Here is a 19639-nt window from a genome sequence, read left to right as displayed (position 1 = left end):
CATTGGTTCTCTCCTTTTCTTGTGTCTGTGGAACTCTCTTGGCCTTTTCTCCTCTTATTTTTTCTGACTTCTAAGCACAGAACGTATCAAGAAAGAGTCATTAAGAGACAGGCAGATGCCAAGTGCCAGCTTTTATTTTTGAAAGGGAAGGAGAAAGGCGATTGTCACCTGATTCTATGAACGGAGCAGGGAGATGTTGTGGCACCTGATTGAAGTTTCTGTGGTAGCCAGGCTACCAGAGTTGGCAGTGGCTAGAGGGGTTCAAGAGGGTACCGTGTGGACAGTGGAAATGTCTGCCAAAAGCTGGGGTGTTGCTGAGTGGCCCGTGGACTCGAAGGGTGGGTGGGCTGTGAGAATCCTGGGGCTCCTGGGTGCCAGGCTCCCTACACATCACCTGTGGAGAAAGAGAGGTGTGTGGGGGGTAAGGAAAATGGCAGAGCCATAGGGTAGATCAGGGTCAGTAGGATGAGGCAGACCAGTGCCAAGGTGGTGACTAGGGACGGCAGAGATGAGAGCAGGGATCAAGCCACACACCTGTTGGTCTCTTGATCTGGCAGGAGGCATGTGAGGGGGGCCTGGGCTGTGCAGTCAGACCATCTGTCAGTGACTGAGAGGTGGGGTTTATTGGAAAACCTCTGTGAGAGGGTCTTTCAGTATAATGAGGAATTGGGTGTAGTGTCTTGTTGAGAGAGCATATGGTACTTAGGGGGTGCTGTCAGGTGTGGACCACACCTGGGGTCTCCAAGAAGGACTCGGGTCTGTAGACAGTCTGTTGGAGGCTCATTTTTTGAGGAGAAATGAGAGAAGAAAAAGTTGGGCTCATCTCAGAGGGATTTGGCAGTAGAGTTCTTTATTGAAGGCGGTGCTGAATTTGTTAGAAGAATTTATAGCAAAATGAAAAGATGTCCCCAAGTGGTATGTATAAAAGATGACAGTGGGGACTTCTATGGCAGAGGGCAGAGGGGCTGTTTGTTAGAAGGCATTTCAGGGAGGAGCTGTTCTTTAAGCATTAGCAGTAAGTTACTTCTCTGACATGGAGCGAGCCGTGGGGGGAGATGGCAGCTGTCTACCTGGGCATAGCTTCGGAAGAAGAGTTGCTGAGGACTGAGGTCCAGGTTCGGCAGGGTGGTCTCCCCATGGTGCCATAACAGCCTCTTGCTATATGCCTGCATATTGGGGTGAGATGGGGAGTAGCCCTTAGTTAGACTCCAGAACCATGGCCATTTGGAAGTCTGATGCCCTACATACAAAACCTAAAACCAGTTTGTGGCTCTTTTGCCCAAGTTCTTCACAGACACCCTGGTCTAAGCAAGGAAAAAATATATATATAGGTATCCTAGAAAAGAGGGATTTGTGAGGTAGGAAGGGGATCACCATCTCTTCAAGGGGAATATGAAGAGTAAAAGGCTTTACAGCTGTGTTTGCATGAGGGATGGTAGAAGGAATGGCTATTAACAGATCCTGGCTCCTGGGATGGGAGTTACCTGCAGTGCAATGGCCAGCCCACCAATGTCTGCAGCATTCTCCAGGAATGTCCACGATCCATTGAAGGAGGTTCCATTGGGTAAGGGAATGGTCTCATAGTGGTGTTTCATACACAGCAGCGCCCCCTGTAGGGCACGGGTGTCACAGGCTGGGCAGCCCCCAGGGAGTACTGTTGAAAATGCGGCCAGGTAAAGAAATAGTGAGGCGCCATGTAAGGATGAGTACAAGGGGGCTACCACAGACTGGGCTGGCCCCCAGAAGCATTGCAAAGGGTTCAGAATTGTCCAACCAGGAGCCCACCCTTTCTCCTCACAGCCTCTTTTGGGGCCTTCACCTGGGTTCCCAATGGCCCCACCTCCCAATGGCCCATTGTTACCCACAGAGCTGGTAGAAGATGTGCAACAGCTCATGGGCCATAATGCTGCCAGCAGCGCCAAAGTTCACGGCTCTGGGGAGACAGAGGTTTAGCTTACTCCCAGAATCCTTCCAAGTTTTTGACCCCAATTCTCTGACCACAAGTGCCATCCATCATAACATCTGTCCATCAGGCTTGGGAAGTCCGCCTGCCCACCCTCAGGGAATAGCCCCTACCTGGGGTAGCCAGGGTGGAAGAATGGCGGTTGGAGGAGTCCAGCTGGGAAGACCACCACATGGTCAGGTATTGAATAATAAGCATTGACCCCCCAGGGGGATACCTTCCACCTATGGGAAGAGCGCATATGAACACCATCTCCATCAGTTTTGGTCCCTCCCACCAGACATGAAGTCCCTCTCAACTACTGTCACACTGTTCCTGTTTCCCCAAGCCCCCATCTTTCTTGCTAATCTTGGATGGGTATCTCTGAGATGCAGGGTCTATGTCTCCCTTGCTCTTATACCTGTGGTAGGGGAAAGACTGCAAGAAGCTCTGGACAGTTCTAGCTTGGAGGGATCGGAAACAGCTCAGGAAGGATTGCAGGTAGCTGGGTCCAAGCTGTATCTGGGAGGAGGCAGGAAGTGACTCGGATACACAGAGACAAATACAGATGCACACTGACATACACCGATGGGTACATCTGAACACAGACGGATAAGCCCCGGCATATAGACATCCATAGTAAGTGGAAGGCAGCACAGGGACACCGCCACATGTCGGTGCAGACAGGATTTATACAAATCAGAGCACAGATAAACACGCTCAGGCAAGTCACAAGAATGCATGTGTATATGCATGCACACACACTCAGTGTGACCTGAAAAGGTTTCGTTGTTCTGCTGGCAAGACCCACAGTGTGGATATTCACCCATAAAACCCAGGGATCACCAGGGCAAGGAAGGGGTCAGTTAGGATTGCCCAGGATAAACAGATTATCTGCCACTCAGGTGGGTCAGGGGGCCGAGGACTAATGAGGAGCTGGCAAGGGCAGGGACCCACATCGTTGTATTCCTGTCTGGCCTGTGATGGCTCCAGGGCCCATTCTGGGGCCCCCATCTTCACCTGCAGTTGGGTGACCTGGGGAGAGACACAAAAGATAGAAGAAACCTAGCTACCCCAAATCGATCAGAGAGAATACCTTGTGCTCACTGCCCTGGTCCCACCTTTTGTGTTGTCACCAGGGTACGTGTGCAGCATATTGGTGTTTACACTTGCCATGTGTCCTTGTGCCTTTGCACTCTCCTCCTACCAGTGTGATCTCGGGGTCCAATACTCAATTCCACCCCTTCCGACTCCTGTATTTCACTCTGAGCTCACCCTGTTCTGGGCCTCTTGCCGGGTCTTCTCATCCATCCAGGGAATCCTTCTGAGGCGGCTGATGAGGGCATTCTTGATTGCAGTGAACAATTCCATAGCCTGGGAAGGGGCCAGGATAGAGAAACAGAATCAGGGTCAGCTTCAGTCTGGGGTCCTGCCTGCTGGGCCTCTCAGAAGGGCCTGGGCTCCAAGGAGCTCCCAGAGAAGGGGGAAGATCTCTGAGAGAGAAAGCAGGAAGTAATATTAACGAGGTGACTGGAAACCCAGAGCACAGAGATCTGGGGGGACAGAAAGGAGGTGCCACACCCAGAAAGGAAATCTGAGAGCTGGTCACTCCCGAGGTCAATAGGGAAGAAAGTCCTTTCCATGGGAGATCCCAGCCTTCCGGGGGAGGGAGATACCATCCTTACCCTTGGTCAGGTGATCCACTCAGAAAGCAGAGGGAGGAAGAGGACCATCATTCCCTTCCCTGCTCTTGAGGCCCCTTGTCCTCACACTCTCGTAATTATGGCCGGCATTTCCTCTCTCCATCTTTCTGGGCATTTCAGCTTTCCAACAAGCTGAAGTCTTCCCAGCTTCACAACTGACTGTGTGGTTACTGCTTTCCCATCCATCTACCTTCTTGTTTGTATCCTTTCTTGATAGAGGTAAATGGATGACGATATCAGAAGCCTGAGCTCAAATTCTGACTCTATTAACTGGTAGCGGATCTTGGGCAAGTTACTTAACCTCTCTGTGCTTCAATTCTCTCTTCTCTGAAATCAGGATGATATTAGGCATTAAAGTAGTTTATGCAAAGTGCTTACAAGAGTATCAGCCACATGGTAAGCACTCAAAGACTATTCAGTACTCATTCACTTGAACTTTTTAAGATTATATCATTCCATTTTCCTGTCGTTTCCTGTGTTGTTAAGAAATCATAGAGAAACAGGGTTTCGTTCAGAGGCCATGGAGTTCAATTTTCTCATTTTATGGTTGAAGAAACACAAGTGCAGCAAAGTTAGGTAAGTTGCCCAAATTCCATGCATGTTGTGTGCACCTGTGTCCTGTAGTAAAACTATGCAAACCCTAGGGATGCAGCCTGGCCTCCTTTGACTTCTCTCTCATAGTGTGGTCTCTCTCTCTCTGTGACTGCCTGACTCCCTGACCATCCCCCAACCACAGAGTAGGGCACAGTCAATAGAATTAGGAGAGAATGATTGGGTAGGAAGGGGTGGAGGGACATGGGCTGGGGAAGAGCCCTCACATACAGCACTTTGGGTGCTCGGGCTGAAGGCCTCACGGACAAACAAGGCTGCCAGAGTGGGTTGGAAGAAGGTTCCTGTATCCTCCACACACTTCATCCATCGAGGGCGGGAAGGCTATGGAGACAAATCTGGAATGAATGGTTCCCATCAAGCATTCTTCCTCATCCACCTCCCCGGGCCTATCTCGTCTAGACCTTTATGCACAGGGGAAGCTCTCTTTGTCTTTCTGGGTTTGTCTCACTTTGCTCTATCATCCTTTTTGGTGATACACATGGGGCTATTGCCACTTGGTAATAAAAAAGGCTATGTCCTCCAGGATTAGTCTCATGAGTCTGGATTGGGTGAAACATCCTTATTCATTGACTACCGAATTTGAAAACAAGTTCTTTCAGAGGCACCCTTATGGAGAACCGAAAGGCTCCTGGATAGGAGAGGACTATACACCAAACCTCTCACCTCAGCACGTCTGTTGGCCACCCAGTCCCTGCCTGTCACATGCACCATGCTGGTAGCCCAGTAAAGGCTGCCACCCTCCCATGTTTCTTTGCTTAAAATGGAAACTGGGGAAGGTAATCCCTCTTTCCTTTCTGCCACCTTCCCCAACTCTCCAAATGGTTATTGTGGACTATAAGAACTTTGTCTTAAAAAGAAGAAAATGATCAGAGTGAAAATGGGTTTTAGACACCATATTGTTTGGTAGGAGAAGGAGACAAAAGAAAAGACTAAACATGAATTCAGAAAACCAAGAGACTTTTGGTCAAATCAGGGAAAAGAGGATGAGATGAAAGACATCGTCAACGTCAAAGGCAGACAGGTGGTTGTACAAAAACTCAGTAGGGGCTTGGCAACTGGGGTGTTCTTAGCATGGGGACAGAAAAATTGACCAACATAAGAGAGAGATGCCGGGAAGGTATTTGTGGGGGTGGGGATGGCTTTGAGGTGCCTACCACGAATAGGGCCTATAGATGATATGAGACCAATTGAGAAACATGCTCAACTGGTCAAGGGTGAGAGTGCTGGCCTAGGGGAAGGCTGAGCTGAGACTCTGTAAAAACAGCTAATATGCAAATTTGGGGTAAGCAGGGATGAAGTCACAAGACTTCATTCCTGTAACTTATTTACTCCTCTCAGATCTCCTTGTAGGGAGGGTAGTTAGGTTGCCACTATGCTTTCTGGTACCAAGATTGGAGAGAGAGTTTAAGGGGCTTCCCGCAAGAGAGGAAACAAAAGGGAAGGCCAGTATTGTTGTCCTTGAAGAAGACACTTTGGGGTCTGCCTATTTTGACCTTCACCATTTTGAAGGTTGCTCCAGACCCAGTTGTCCACATTTGTGTGTTCTTGTCCCCTCTTGTGAGGATAAGGACTCAGCCACTCTCTACAGCATATTGGCTGCAGCTCTAAGACACAAACGTGCACAGTGAAGATGAACTGGAAGAGAACCTGTGTCTGACAGTCATGACTGGGTCCAGGCAGGCTCGGCTGGCTGCCTTCAGTGACTGTCCATCCCCCACTGGCCTCCTGATGACAGGTCTGGATCTGAGACTGACTTTCATCAGGCTGTCGGGGAGCATGGGGGAGGTAGCAGCCACCTCAAGGGCAGCAGTAAGCACATAAGCCTTGAGCTTGGTTGATCTGCCTGCCCTTTCCACACCTCTTCATTCTTGAGTTGTTTCCTGATCCCTTTTGCTAATGCCTGCCCATTTTTCCAACAGATTTTGCCTCCTCCATGCCTGTCCCCATAGCCTAGGCCCCAGCAGGGTCTGGCCTGGTTCCTGGAGGGCATAGATGCCACCGAGACTACCCATCGCTAACCCCTGCAAAACTCTGGAATTCCTTTGGTCACAGTTGTTCTGGGAAACATCTCCCATGAGAAGGAAAATAACTTCCAGAATCTATAAATAAATGCAGGTCTTGGGGTCGAAGTTGACAGGTTATATATTGGTCTACTGGGGGTTCAGAGTATCTGAGCTATCTCTCAAGACATGGAAGGATAGAGCATACTATATATATTAAAATAGAGAAAAAGAGGGACAGCTGGGTGGGTCAGTCAGTGGTGTCTGATTCTTGATTTCAGCTCAGTTTCATGAGATCAGACTCCACCCTGGGTGTGAAGCCTACTTGAAACTCTCTCTCTCTGTTCCCATCTCTCTTCCCCTCCCACCCCCTCATGTGTGCTTCCTCTCTCTAAAAGAGAGAGAGAGAGAAAGAGAGAGAAATATAGTGGGAACAATCATTGCCAAAATAAAAAAGATGGAAGAAATACTTCAAGCTCATGATAATGAAGCCCAGTACATTAATTTTAGGGAACAGAAGATAAGCTGCAGATATAACCTTAGAACTACAAATAAACATATTTAAGAAATATAGAAATCAGAAGAAAATTCTAGGAATCTGAAGGGAAGCGTAAATTTTCTTAATTTGCCATAGAGGAAAAATAAATTTTAGAAATTATACGCCAGCCAGGAATCCTTAATGTTAATTTCAACACCAAATTCTAGAATAAGTCTTTAAGCCTATCATTTCTGAACACTTGAGAAACTGCATATAACTACTAAGGGATCACTAAAGACAAATAATGCTACAATAATAACAATTTTTTCTGGTTAAAACTTCACCAAACTAGGAAAGCCCAGAAACCAGGAGTCACAGACTCAATAAGGGCCAGTGGTGGGGTAACTGAGAAGCAGCCGGCGTCAGACGGAGCACAGAGGGACTAGGGTCAATGGGCAGAGCATATCCAGGCTGAATAGAGCTGCCTTACTCAGCCCCTGTCACTTGTGACCCCTGAGGAACATTAGCTCAGGGCTGCTTCAGCTTCACGCTTACCACACATGCACTCAAAAATGCTAGAGATGTGACTACTATCATGCCATCTCCTAATTTTTGACTGCTGGTGATTAGCTAAAAGATTGTCAAAAGCTTTAAGGCCAAGAAAACACATTGATTGTCCAGATTCATTTTCAAGGAACCACCACAATACTATCTCTGAACAGAGAATTCAGCATTTACTAAATGTGGATTATTAACCCCTGCACTTTGGTTACACAAACCGTCCCTGGGAGAGTAATACCTGCCTGCCCCGCCCCCCACCCCGACCAAATTGCTTGGGAGATCAAATGAAGCACCACATCGAAAGCATTTTATAAACCTTAATGTGCCCCTTCACTGTGTTGCCATTGGTTTCATGGAGGCCTTTGCGTAAACCATAAACTTAGACCTTGTGATTGAGTTGCAGAAATCTGTGTTGGAAGATAATATAATTGCATGGTTTCTTAGTGGGTTCAACCATAATGAAACCTTGGTGACCAGTGACTCCAAGTCCACATGAGCTTCCCCAACATCCTACCAAAAACTGCAACATGCTCCCCACCTAGCATGCCATTTCGCCCTTTCCTGAGTTCTTTCTCTGTAATACTAATTGCCACCGAACATATTTTATTTCCTTAGTTTATTGTCTTTCTTCCTTCATCAGAATATCAGTGTCTGAGGGCAAGGGCTTTTGTCTTTTGCCTGTGTGGTATCCCAAGGGCAGAGAGAAGTGTCTGGCACATAGTAGGTGCTCAGGAAATATTTTTGTTGCATAAGTGAATGGATGACTTTATAGCTAGGTCTTCAATGACCTGACCTGCTGCTCTTCCTTCTTTGGTATTTTAATCATAATCTAGATGAAGATACACTAAATAAAGCTGCAAACGACCAACAATGGGAAGGGAAAGGTAATACAATAGAGGACTGGAACAAAGGCTAAAATCATCTGAACAAATCAGGATGTTGGACTGAATATAAAGAGTTCACTCCATAGGTATAAATGTGATGTTCTGCTTTTACTTCCCAAAATTCAGCTTCTCAGGTTTAATAAGAGGAAGACCTGGTCTAATGGCCATTTCATTGATGGTATATTCAAAATCATTCAACAAAATATGGCCAGTTAATAAGACCTTATATTACTGAATTGGGATTTTATAAATTAGAATTCACTCCAAAGAATATGCTTAGAAATCCACAATTAATAACCATTAGATGAAACCATAAATTTTGGTCATATCAAGACCAATGGGTTGGTGGTGTCTGACTCCCTCCTCCTTCTCACAGCTCACATCCATCACAGCACCTGTTGCTTACCTTCTAAATACATTCTTTTGAAACATAAAACAGACCAATCTTTCTGTAGGCCTCCATTTCATGCCGAGAAAAGCCAAATCTTTCCTGTGGTCTACTGGGCCCCCTCCATCCCTCTCTGATTTCCTCCCTTTGACTCTTTGTGCCAGCAGCAGCAGGCAGAAACTTCCATGCATGCCTCACCGTCTCTTCTCAGCCAGAACCACAGGGGGATCCCTTATGTGGCCCCAAAGCTTAGCCAGCCTGCTCCATACCTTGTCCAATGAAGTAATGTCCATTTCTTTGCCAGAAAACACTTTCAACTCTCTAGACAACTGCCTCTGTCCTACGTCTAGCAGGGAGATCCCACTGCCAATCCAACCTTCCCTCTGGTCTCCCTCTTGGGAAATCTGAGGGTTTGTCATGTGACTCAGGGTCTTTCTGGAACACAGCTACACCCATTCATTTACTCTGTGTGCAGCTGTTTTTGTGCTACAAGGGCAGAGCTGGGTGGTTGCAACACAGACTGTATGGGCCACAAAACTAAAAGTATTTACTATCTTGACCTTTGTAGAAAGAATTTTCCAACCCATTTTATGTTTTCCTACCCACTGATTTCTCAATCCTGCATAGTATGTAATTAAAAACATGGCCTCATGAGATGGACAGGTCTGTTTTGGTGTCCGTTTCCTCATCAAATGAGCTGTATGGTCTGGGGAAATCTACTTGCCCTTTCTAAGGATCTCAGAGTGTTTGTGAGGGTTAAGTAAAATCACCCACGCTAAGTGTTCCAAGCAGTGCCTGACATACAGTAACACTCACTGTTCATTAGCTATTATTCTTATTCTACTTGTTGGTAAAACTTGAGTCCACTTTTAAGCTCAAGGACAGCTATAATCCTAATGGTATATGAGGATGGACATAATGGATATAAAGGATGTATGTAAGTATATAAAGGATGGCAACTTTAGCAATCTGTAAGCCTTCTAAGTTCTTCTAGTGTGATTTCAGTATTGGCATACCTACATCCTTCAAGGAGTACCATCAGACCATAGCTCTGGGATTGACAGAAGGCTGTTTGTTGCCAGGGACTTTGTAGCAATGTCAACTAAGAGGAGTTGGAGTTCTGTCTGCTTCATCTGTGTCAAGAGAAAGGCTGAGTAGAAGCTTCTTGGGGACTTGCCCATCTGAGTGAAAGTCCTAAAAAGGAGTGTTTTGTTGTTGTTGTTTTTGTTGCTTTGTTTTGTTTTATTCTTACCACAGTGATCAAGAACAGACCCTCAAGCTAGACTACCAGAATTCAAATCCTAGCTGTACCAACTTACTAGCCATAATATCTTGAGCAAGTTACTTAGATTTTGTGCCTTAATTTCCCCATTATAAAATAGGCATAAATGATGTGTCTACCTCAGGAAATTGTTCAGAGAATTAAATCAGCTCATACATATCTAGAGGTCTTAGAAAAATATCTTACTCCCAATACTCGATAATAACATCACAGTCCCTATGAACTTCATGCATTTTCCCTCTCTGAATACCACAGATGCTTCAGGTCACCAAAGCAGTGAATTTCTCCAAGCCACAGAAATGGTCCACAAAAGAAAGAGAAAGAAACCCCAGTGATTTTCAAGATTACACTGAGGCCTTGATTGAGGTTGGAGCATATCTAATGTTCTAGACACCTTTGCTTGCATTTGGATGTGTCTGACCTAGGGTTCCAAAGTTCATGGTAAAAGAGTGTCTCCACATATTACGTGACATAGGAGACCTGGATTAGTGTGTTTATGACACAGCCACCACCTCACATATATCAGGATCTGGACCACAAAGCCCATGCTGTGGCCCAGCAGATCCTACTAGATGTCAGAGATGAAATCTTTGTGAAGCTCATTTGAACATCAAACACTGTAATCACCTAGATAGAGGAAAGACCACTGATTGCTACTCATGTCTAGCATCCCAGTGAATCCTAAGCTTTAGGTCCTTGTCCTCAAATCACAGAGCTCTGGATAACTAGACAAATAGTTTAAAGGTCATGACAAAGGAAAAGCAATTGTTGATCATTTTAGAGTCTTGTATTTGCACCTTAGTACTCTGCCAAAGGCCATAAAAATAGCCAGATGTGTGTAAATGTATGGTACTCAACATCTCAGTCCTCAATATAAGTACCATATGCCAAAACTGTCTGCTTCCATGGAAACACTAGACATTGCATGACACTGCCCTCATGCCCTCGTGCCCTCTCCCTGGGAGAGATATGCCAACATTTATCCCTTAAAATGGCAAATGTTCCTTTTGCCCCCATTATGGGAAAATTCATTCCTTTGTCTCCTCACCATAGGTGGTCTTTCGGTCAGCTCCCCCAGTTTCTGGATCAATGATCTGCGTGCCTCTTGGAATTTACTGTCCAGGGCTGGAGAAAGGGTCCTCACCAGCCCCAAGATCATGTGGCTCTGCAGAAAGTCTCTGAGGAAGGAAAAGAGATGGACACATACACCCATGGCTCTGGGGGGACCTTGAGAACAGCCTCCCTTGTGTAGTCACCTTGATACTCCCGGGGGAAGGCCCTTCTCTCCTGTAGCTATAGAAAATAAAGGCTTGACCTTGGAATAAGTCAAGAAAAGCTTTCCTTGGTGTGAGTTGGAGAATGGTGGTAGAAGGAACTAGATGCAGAGGTGACTTCTCAAGTTGCAGGGAGGGAAGGTTCTGAGCTAGAGGAAGACTTAAAGAATCATACCAACAGATTCATCTAATTCCACAACCAAGAAATCTCAGTTCACTTTACATCTGATTTGTAATTATATATAAACTTGCTCACATCCACAAGAATGGCCCTTGGCTTCCTTCACAAAGAATTTCTAGAATTTGTTGCCACTGGGTTACTATGAAGAAGGGCCTTAAACCCAAGCCCCCAGAAGGAAGCTGCTATCTTCAGGTAGTGGCCATCCAGGCACTGGGGATGTCAGCCCAACACAGAGCCTTACCCATAAGGTCCTCATAATCCTTCACAGCTGAGAAATAGCCTCTCCTCTAGCTTTTTCCCCAAAGAACCCCCAGCCTTCGCCTTATCCAACCACTGGCCTCATGTGCCTCTACCTCTTGCCCACACCTCCCAGCTGCTAAGACACACATGCCTTCCCTATCCCTAGTGACCGGTCATCTAGCATCTCCTCTAGCTTAGAGGCTCTTCACAGGATGGGTTCTACTCCCAGTAAATCCTGTATCTTGCTGGGCACCTGTACACCTCATTTCATGTGTGTTTTTGCTTACCCATGCCCCCCAAGCCTCTCGTATCTCCTGTTCCCTCCATTCACTCTTGGGCCATCAACCCCCAATTATTCTCTGCCCTTTTGTGTCCAAGGGTCCCTTCCAACTTCCTGGGAAGACCTTACCAGCATGCATTTTCTGTAATCTTCCTCGTCCCTGAGGCCTTCTGGCCCTCAGACATTTTTCATTTCCCTTATACTTCCCCAATCCCACCTGAGGCAAACCTGTGATTTGACAGCTGCTCTTCCACCAGTTGAGACATGTTTTTCAAATACTCCAGGTCATGGACCAAGAGAAGCTGGGAGGGGCTCAACGGCATTGGCGTGAATGTTGCTTGCAAGCAGGACAACCAGTCGATGGCAGGAGCCATTTCCTTAGAGGAGGGACACAAAGGCTGAGGGGGATAGGATTGAAGGGGATGGTTCCCCTCCCTCAGGGTTTGACAGGGAGTGGGGAGGTGGATTGTTGGGGGAAGGGATGGAACCAGGAAAGTTATGGATGAGAAGGAATTAAGGAATGAGGAAAAAGGAGATCTGGAGAACAAGAAAGTTTGGGAGAGAAGCCCTCATGGCCACCCTCCTCCAGTCCCTGGTTCAAGGCACCTGCAGTTGGTCAATAGTGACCATGTGGAAGAGCTTTCCCTGTGCCCGCCGCTGCTCCAGGGGCCTCAGAAACTGAAACAGCTGTGAGGTAATGGAGATGGACAGGTAGGCATGTTCTTGTACTTTGTTTGGTTCTCCTCCCAGCAAGGTTCCCAGCTGGTTCAGGTAAGTCACATATTCCCGCACAATCTGGGGAAGGGGCAACCTCAGTCACAGCCATCAGAGGCCCCTGCCTTTTTCTGAACATCAGAGGTCAGAACCTGACCTTTGTCCATGGAGCCATCTTACCTGAGCATAGATCTTCTGTTCCTGCTCTTGCTTGAGGGGAACATCAAACTCTGGCGGGTCTATCTGGACACAAGAGATACTGGAGAGAAGTAGGGAGCATGGAGGAAGGAGAGGACAGGTGTGGGGAGAAGGGGAATATACCACAGAAGATGGCCTCAGGACACAGAGAAGGAGCAGAGAGGACAAAGAAAGGGAGGGGTTTGGGCCAGGAAGCATGAAGGGAAAGAGTCTAGACATAGAAATGTCAAGACAGGGTGGGTATTTCAACCAGTGTAGGGGTGTTCAGCAAGAGAGAAGCATACTAATCCATGTCCTGAAGGAAGCCATCCCCTGTACTAGGGCCAGGTCTAGAGTTATGGGAGTGAGAAACTGTCTCAGGCACAAGATTTAAGAGGTACTGAAAATGGTAATCAAGATAAATATTCTAATTGGTGATTTTTTAAAATAAAAATCAATGTTAAAATCTATGCTGACTAAAAGATCAAATCTTTGTTCATCACAGATTTTTTCCTGAAAATCTAAAGTGTGTTTTTTTATCCATTTTGAAGAAAAATTAAAGATTTTTTTTCATCTGCAATAACATTTTTGGTCCATTTTGTGAATAAATAATCTCTTCAAAAAAATCCGCAATGAACAAAAATTTGATACTTTGTTTATCATGGATTTTTGCATTAGTTTTGATTTTTTTAATTATTAAAATATTTATTTTGATTGCTATTTTTGCTAACCTCTTTGATTTTGTGCACAAGTAAGTGCCTCACTTATTTCATGGGTCCTTACCTTGGTCCTGGCATGTCCTTGATTCTGTTCTGAAGAGCTTTGCTCCCACACTTTGCCTTTTTTTGTGCCAACTTCAATATCCCGCTCCCACTTCAAGCTTCCCCCATCTTGAAAAATCTTTCACATGGCTCCTTTGTCACATTTATGTCCACATTTTGAAGAACTAAAAGTCATCTCTGTCCCTGCTTCAACTCCCTTACCTTCCTTTTAAACTCTGTACAATCTGTCCATTTCTAAAACCCTTTTGATGTTCTCTTCTAGAAGCTTCCCAATGGTGTCTTCTCATTCCTCATTCTCTGAGGTCAGAAATCTCTGGAACCCATGATGATCCAACCCTCCTGAGATGCTCCTCCCCTGTCCTTTGTACCTCAGCCATGCTGGTCTGACTCCTCCTCCCTGCCCCCAAGCCCCCATGGGGGTGATCCCTCCGGAGTCAATTCTACCTATTTTTCCCCTCAGAGTCCATCCAGTCTCCAGTTAATGGTAACCATCCTCCTCCCACTCACAGCACATCAAAACTGTGGGGTAATTTTCCAGTTTCTCCATTTTCTGCATTTATATTCAGTCAGTCACCAAGTCCTCTAGAAGCACCAGGGACCATCACCACTGGGATGAAGTTGCCTAAATCTTCATGCCTGGCCTTTCCTTTCCATTTCAATTTCTCACAATCATCTTAGTTCAGAACCTACAAATTGTTCCTCTAGACTCCTCAATATCTCTAAGTTGACCTTCGAAATCACTGCTTCTGCTTAAGTGCAATGCACAGCCCTGGTATTTGAAAGGACCCCAGCAGCATTTTTGTTTTTTTTTTTTGTTGTTTTTTCTATTAAGTCAAAGTGATCGCCTCCATCTGACTTCTGAGGCCAGAAATCATCAGGCCCAAACTCAAGTCTTCAGTCTTGCTCTTATCTATCCCCCACCACACCTCACCCCTCCCCCAAACCCTCTGTTCCACAAATCAGCCTTCTCACTGACCCCACAGAGGAGTCACACCATTCAGCCTCTTCCCTTAGCTCAGGACTTTCCCAAAGCCCTCCTGATGCCCTTAGCTTCACCTTCACCTATGTGATTGAACCATGTTTCAAGTGTCAGCTCACATTCTCCCCTTTTTGGGACATTCCTTAACCACTGCAGATCTTAACTGCTCCTTGAAGGCCACACAGGTTAAACTCCTGAGCATACCCTTTAGAACAGAAATTTAGAATGCCTCATACTGGTTAACGATAGCTTTTCTTATATATTCATCCCCATATAATTCTGTGGAATTTGTGAGAGCAGGAGTCAAATAGATTGCATTGCCCACCACAATACTGATACCTTCAATATTTTTATTTATTTACTTGTTTAGCAAGCACCTGTTGTGGGTCTCTGGCTGCCAGGCCTTCTACTAGATTCTGGGGAACAGAAATGAACAAGTTGTGGTCCTGTTCTTCAGGGGCTCATGGTCTTTAACATGGTATGGTGTTCAATGATGAGAGTTTGGGAAGTGGAAGGACAAAAGGGTCTACCTAACTCATAACTAGGGTGTCAGTGAAGTCTTCCTGGGAGAATAAAGATCAAATCCCGTGTTTTAAAAATATGTGAGTTTTGTAGGCTGAACTTGAGGGGTTGGGGAGTAGTGTTGCAAGCAAAGGAGTCATCTATTCAAAGAATGGAGGAATAGTACTGAAGCTGTAAGTTAGCATGGCTTGAGGTTTAAGGGGGACAAGAGATGGGGCAGGAGATAAGGCTGGAGAAGTGTGTAAGGGTCAGATCATAAAAGGACTTGTGAGGCTTTGTTATGGATTAAGAACTAGATTGTGATGACCTGGTGAGGCATTGGAGGCATATACACAGAGACAATAGCATAATTAGCTCTTGGTTTAGAAAGGTCCCTCTAGCAAGAATGAAGAGCAGATATGGGGAGAGTGATGCTGAAGATAATGTGGTTAACTAAGAGGCTGTAGGGGTAATCCAGATAAGCAGTAAGAAGATAGGAACTACGTCTGTCTTCTCCCAACTGGCCCTACTACTCCTTTTCCTAATTTCACCTAGTGTCCCTGGTGTCCCATCAATAATTTTCCCTCAAGATAGGGATCTTTCCTACATTGTACATTTGTCCTCTCTCTTTAGCCCACAAACTTCCACTAGGAGATGCTAGGCTAGAATACCAAGTGGGCCCAGGTCTTACTGCATTTTTGCCAATACATCCCTCACCTGGATGACTGGCGAGTATGGAGGGGTGGAACGAGGTTGTAGATAGGCTCTGAAGAATGGAAAATAACCATACTGACTCATCAGAAGTCTCAGAGTTCGGTTAAAGTCTAAGGAAGTCCAATTACCGGAGATTCGCCAGCCTCCAAGCTGGGAAGCAGAGAGACAGGGCTCAGTATAGGGTGATGGCCTGGGAGACCTGCCGCCCCCTTCCTCAGACACCTGCTACTTCTCACCACTACTCTGAGTGCTTGGAGCCCTTGAGGCTCCACCTCTATCCTTCTTTCTCTACCACACCCAGGTCCTCATGCTTCCAAAGGGTTTTGCTATTTCCATCTCCCTCCTGGAACTTGGAGATCCCTAGGAAAGAGACCTCCCACTCCCTTTCTAGAAAAAAAAAAAAAAAAAAAAAAAAGCGGGGGGGCAGCCCGGAGCATACATCGGTCCTATGTGTTTTGTATCTAGAAATGTTAACGTCCTGGGTCTCACCTCCTCAATGACTTGTCTGAGGGGGGCAGCCCCAACAGCTTCGATGGCATCTGTGTCCATGCAGGACCTGTAGAACTGGAAGGCTTTCTCCTCTCCAGAGCCCAGGTGCCAGGAACCTGGGGCTTCTAGAAAGGAAGCATGAGAAAATTAGAGGAGTAGAGAGCTGAGAAGAGGGTCAAGAAAGGGGACTCCCAGGGAAATGGAAGGAAGGGGATAGACATGGGGATGCGGACAGGTGGGACAATGGGAGGGCTGGATTGGCTCGGTGGCGGGAGAGCAAGTGCAGGGAGAGGGAGTGTGGGGAGGACTGAGAAAAATAAAGGAGACATGACACTAGGGAGAATCAGGGAGGAGAAGACACGGGAAAGAAGGAAGAGACAAGAACCCCCAGAAGCACCTATGGGTCCAGGAGAAAGGATGCAAAAGGAAAGCAGGAAGGAGGCGAGTGAAGAGATTAGAAAAATTGGGGAAACCAAAGAACATGGAGGGATTGGAGGGAGGGAAATCACCTGGAAAGTTTTAACAAGGAGACGAAACAGAGTCCAGGCCCTCGCTTGGGACCCCAGGAAACAAGCAAACATGTGGCAACAACCCAAAGACATATGTTTTGGACTCGGCCACTCTGTAATACCTGCTGCCTGTCCCTCAGCCCCTGATTCCCTTGACTCTCTTGTGGGCAAGAGCATTCATCCTGAGCGTACATTTTCTGTTCATCTCTGGGCCTTAACTGGAAGCATGGCCCCTCTACCAAGGGAAGGTCAGCCTCCATTCTTTCTCCATCAATAGGAGGGCAGAGGGATACATTCACGCGTCCCAAATTCCAGTGGATACAGCCCACACTCCCTCGGCCACCGTACCCTGGAAATGCCTGCTTTTTGCATCCCATCTTATTCCCCATCCTCACCACCATCCCCCAACTTTCAACCTCCCAGATGGCCACAGCTCCTTTCCCAGACTTCTCCTGTCAGTCTTTTGTCTTCTCCACACACAGCCTCTTCTCTAACCCTAGGGCTTTAGGTGGGTCCTCTCCTCTACACACTTTGTACCTGTGTGGATCCACTCCCTGACACACAGCGAGATACTACGCCCCCCCACACACACACTTCTCACCCCGCTGGCCACATCATCCCAACTGGCCAGCCCCAGGATCCCCTTTTATCCAGTCGGGCTTTCACACCAAGGTCCAAGGTTTCCATGGAGAACAGGAGATAATGGTGAGAGGGGGCCAGGAAGTGCAGGGAAGGAGAGGAAGATACTGACCCCTGATGGGGCTCTAGAGGACAGGGTGGGGGGTCTGGTGACTGAGAGTGATGGACACATGAGCTTACGTGCAGCAGGTGGTGAGGGAACGCAGGTGGGGAAGGTCCCAGGTATAGGAGAGAAATCGAACATTTCGGGGCAGTGACAAGGGGAGAGCTTGAAGAGAATGCAGTAGAGGGACGGGAGAGAAGGGGGGAGGTAGTGAGGAGAAAGCTGCGGTGACAGAGAAGCCACCAGCTGTCCCACAAGCACACAGGTTTGGGACAAGATAGTAATAGGCTCAGAGCCACCCACTTGCCCAAAGGGCCTCACCCAGTATTCTCCGAAGTCGGCTCTTATTCTCCTCTGCAAGAGCCTGGAAAGAATGATCGGTCCCTTTGGCCTGTCCACAGGCAAAGCTGAAGAAATCGGTGCAGGGGGCCACACTGGTGTTTCCAGAGGCCAGGTAGCGAGCCAGGAGATCCCAACACACAGGAGTCGTACAGGGGCCTGCGGGGAAACGCTCAGAACTGGGAGAGGGAGAAGAGGGAAAGAGAAAGGGACAGGGCTCCCCCAAGGGGCTAGGTAAAGGAATGCCTGGTGAAGAAAGGGGAGAGGGACCCTGTGAGGAAGCCAAGACCAGGAGCAGATGGGGAGGAAGAAGTTGGGAAGTGGGGAGAGAGGAGTGGGTCAGGCAGGGTAAGTGGTGAGTAAGTCCAAGGCACCAAGCCTCGGGATGTCGGGCAGGCAGAGGCTGCCCCCGATGAGGAAGGGCTGACTAGGTTGGGCGCTCCCAGGATCATGCTTACGAGGGCCACAGTTCCGGAAGATGTACACCAAAAGCACAGAGAAACCAAGGAGCACACTGAAAAGCAGGCCAGCCATTAGCACCCGCTTGACCACGGACCACTGTCCACTGGGTTCAGTGGCAGTGGGCAGCCTTTCTTCTGGAGATCTCTGTACAGGCAACCAGGAAGTGAAAACCACAAGATGGAGGGCATTAGGAGAGGGGGTGAGGAAGAGAAAGGGGAGAGGAAAGAGAAAGGAAAAGTTAGTGCCAGGGCCCCTGTGTAGAGAGATCCTTCTCCTCACTCTCCCTAAACCCAGCCCTATTCGGACCCCCTGGGAGATGCACAAATGAGGAATGCCACCCGTTCTGGGTAAGAACCAAGTAGGCTGTGAAGGGTTAGAGTTTGTGGGATGTCAGAGCTGGAAGGGACGTCATTCACCTACCCACAAGGGTCAAGCAGGGCACTTACCTCCTGGTTCCGGGGAGGTCTCAGTCCACCTGCCCGGCTCATTCCCCCGGCCCGACTTCTTCCCCACTCTGGTCTCCACCCTCCTGAGCTGAGGAGGATGGAGGGGAGAGAAGCTAGTTCAGGAAGGGGGGCATTAAAGAGAGTTATATCAGGTCGTTTGGACGCTTCCTGTCACACAGGCGCTATCATCCAGGGCAGTGTTCCCAGAAGGGCTTCGGAGCGGGCCCCTCCCCTGGATGCACCCCTGCTTTCCTCCCTCTCCTTTCCAGTCTCTGCTCTCCGAGCCTCATGTTCCTTCCTCTCTCCTGGGGGCACAGCACTCGCACACAGAGCCATCCACCCCCACCCTGGCCATCTGACCCCAGAAGGGAACAGTTTTCTCCGGGGGACTTGCCCTCTCTCAGTCCTCTCTGGCTCCCCGAAGCTTCCTGGTTCTGCTCTAAGTGCTGAGTCTGAAAACAGGTTCAGGAAAATGGCCTCCCTCCTACCCCCACCCCAGTTCATTGGTCCTGGAGAGGGGGAACTTCTGCCACTTGACTCTCCTGTCCCCATATTCATGCTGTTGGCCTCTGGGTGGAGTCTGTTTATCAGCCCAGAGACACCCAGACCTCTCCTCCTCCTTTATCTCAGCTTCTCAGGGGGAGGCGAAGGGAGGGAGTCTTCACTCGAGAAGCCATCTTGCTCTTGGGTGGCTCCTCTTGTCCTGGTCTATGCCTTTGCTCAAGGAGTTTTTTTATTTCTGGAATATTATTTCTTCACTCCTTTCTCCTATGATTGAAATCTCCTGGATCCTTCAATTCTCAGGTAAATGCCACCTTGGCCAGGAGCTCTCACAGCTCCTGGGAATGTTTGATGGCTCTCAGGGTGTGTCAGAACTCCGCTGTTTGCAGGCAGAGCAGTGCACAGCCAGGAGACCCTGATCTGCTAATTTTTAGCCCTGTGACAATAAACAAGCCACTT

The 19639-nt window shown here is 47.6% G+C and overlaps 1 protein-coding gene across 10 annotated transcripts; it reads right to left on the bottom strand.

Moving 5' to 3' along the window:
• Positions 1–116: 116 nt before the first annotated feature.
• KEL (Kell metallo-endopeptidase (Kell blood group)) lies at positions 117–19204 on the bottom strand. 10 transcript variants are annotated; one of them, XM_082692564.1, is made up of 20 exons: positions 19074–19201; positions 18680–18767; positions 18230–18377; positions 17754–17930; positions 16182–16306; positions 15821–15842; positions 15696–15744; positions 12720–12798; positions 12432–12620; positions 12054–12202; positions 10899–11028; positions 4468–4578; positions 3218–3316; positions 2900–2977; positions 2364–2464; positions 2077–2187; positions 1866–1933; positions 1485–1654; positions 1071–1166; positions 117–394 (listed from the first exon to the last, which is right to left on the bottom strand). In XM_082692564.1, exons 1-20 carry the CDS (start codon positions 19181–19183, stop codon positions 233–235), a joined length of 2262 nt encoding a protein of 753 aa, XP_082548690.1. In that variant the 5' UTR covers positions 19184–19201; the 3' UTR covers positions 117–232. The 10 variants fall into 10 exon arrangements, 8 of the variants coding, with proteins under 8 accessions (XP_082548690.1, XP_082548694.1, XP_082548693.1 ...); XR_014301035.1 differs by having other exon boundaries at positions 1862–1933; positions 12720–12782; positions 15696–15842; XM_082692568.1 differs by having other exon boundaries at positions 12720–12782; positions 15696–15842; positions 19074–19204.
• Positions 19205–19639: the final 435 nt, after the last annotated feature.

This window comes from Mustela nivalis (assembly GCF_964662115.1).
Source record: "Mustela nivalis genome assembly, chromosome: 12".
NCBI lineage: Eukaryota > Metazoa > Chordata > Mammalia > Carnivora > Mustelidae > Mustela > Mustela nivalis.
This window is presented reverse-complemented; position numbering and strand designations above follow the sequence as displayed.

What these genes read in the sequence shown, in the direction of transcription:
- KEL (XM_082692568.1), bottom strand. Translation starts at nt 19,183, where the DNA reads ATGAACTGGGGTGGGGGTAGGAGGGAGGCCATTTTCCTGAACCTGTTT. An exon ending in CTTCCGGAACTGTGGCCCTC is followed by an intron (nt 17,931 to 18,229) that starts GTAAGCATGATC and finishes GTTTCCCCGCAG; the next exon opens with GCCCCTGTACGACTCCTGTG. An exon ending in GAGCAGCTGTCAAATCACAG is followed by an intron (nt 11,029 to 12,053) that starts GTTTGCCTCAGG and finishes TTCCTTCCTCAG; the next exon opens with AGACTTTCTGCAGAGCCACA.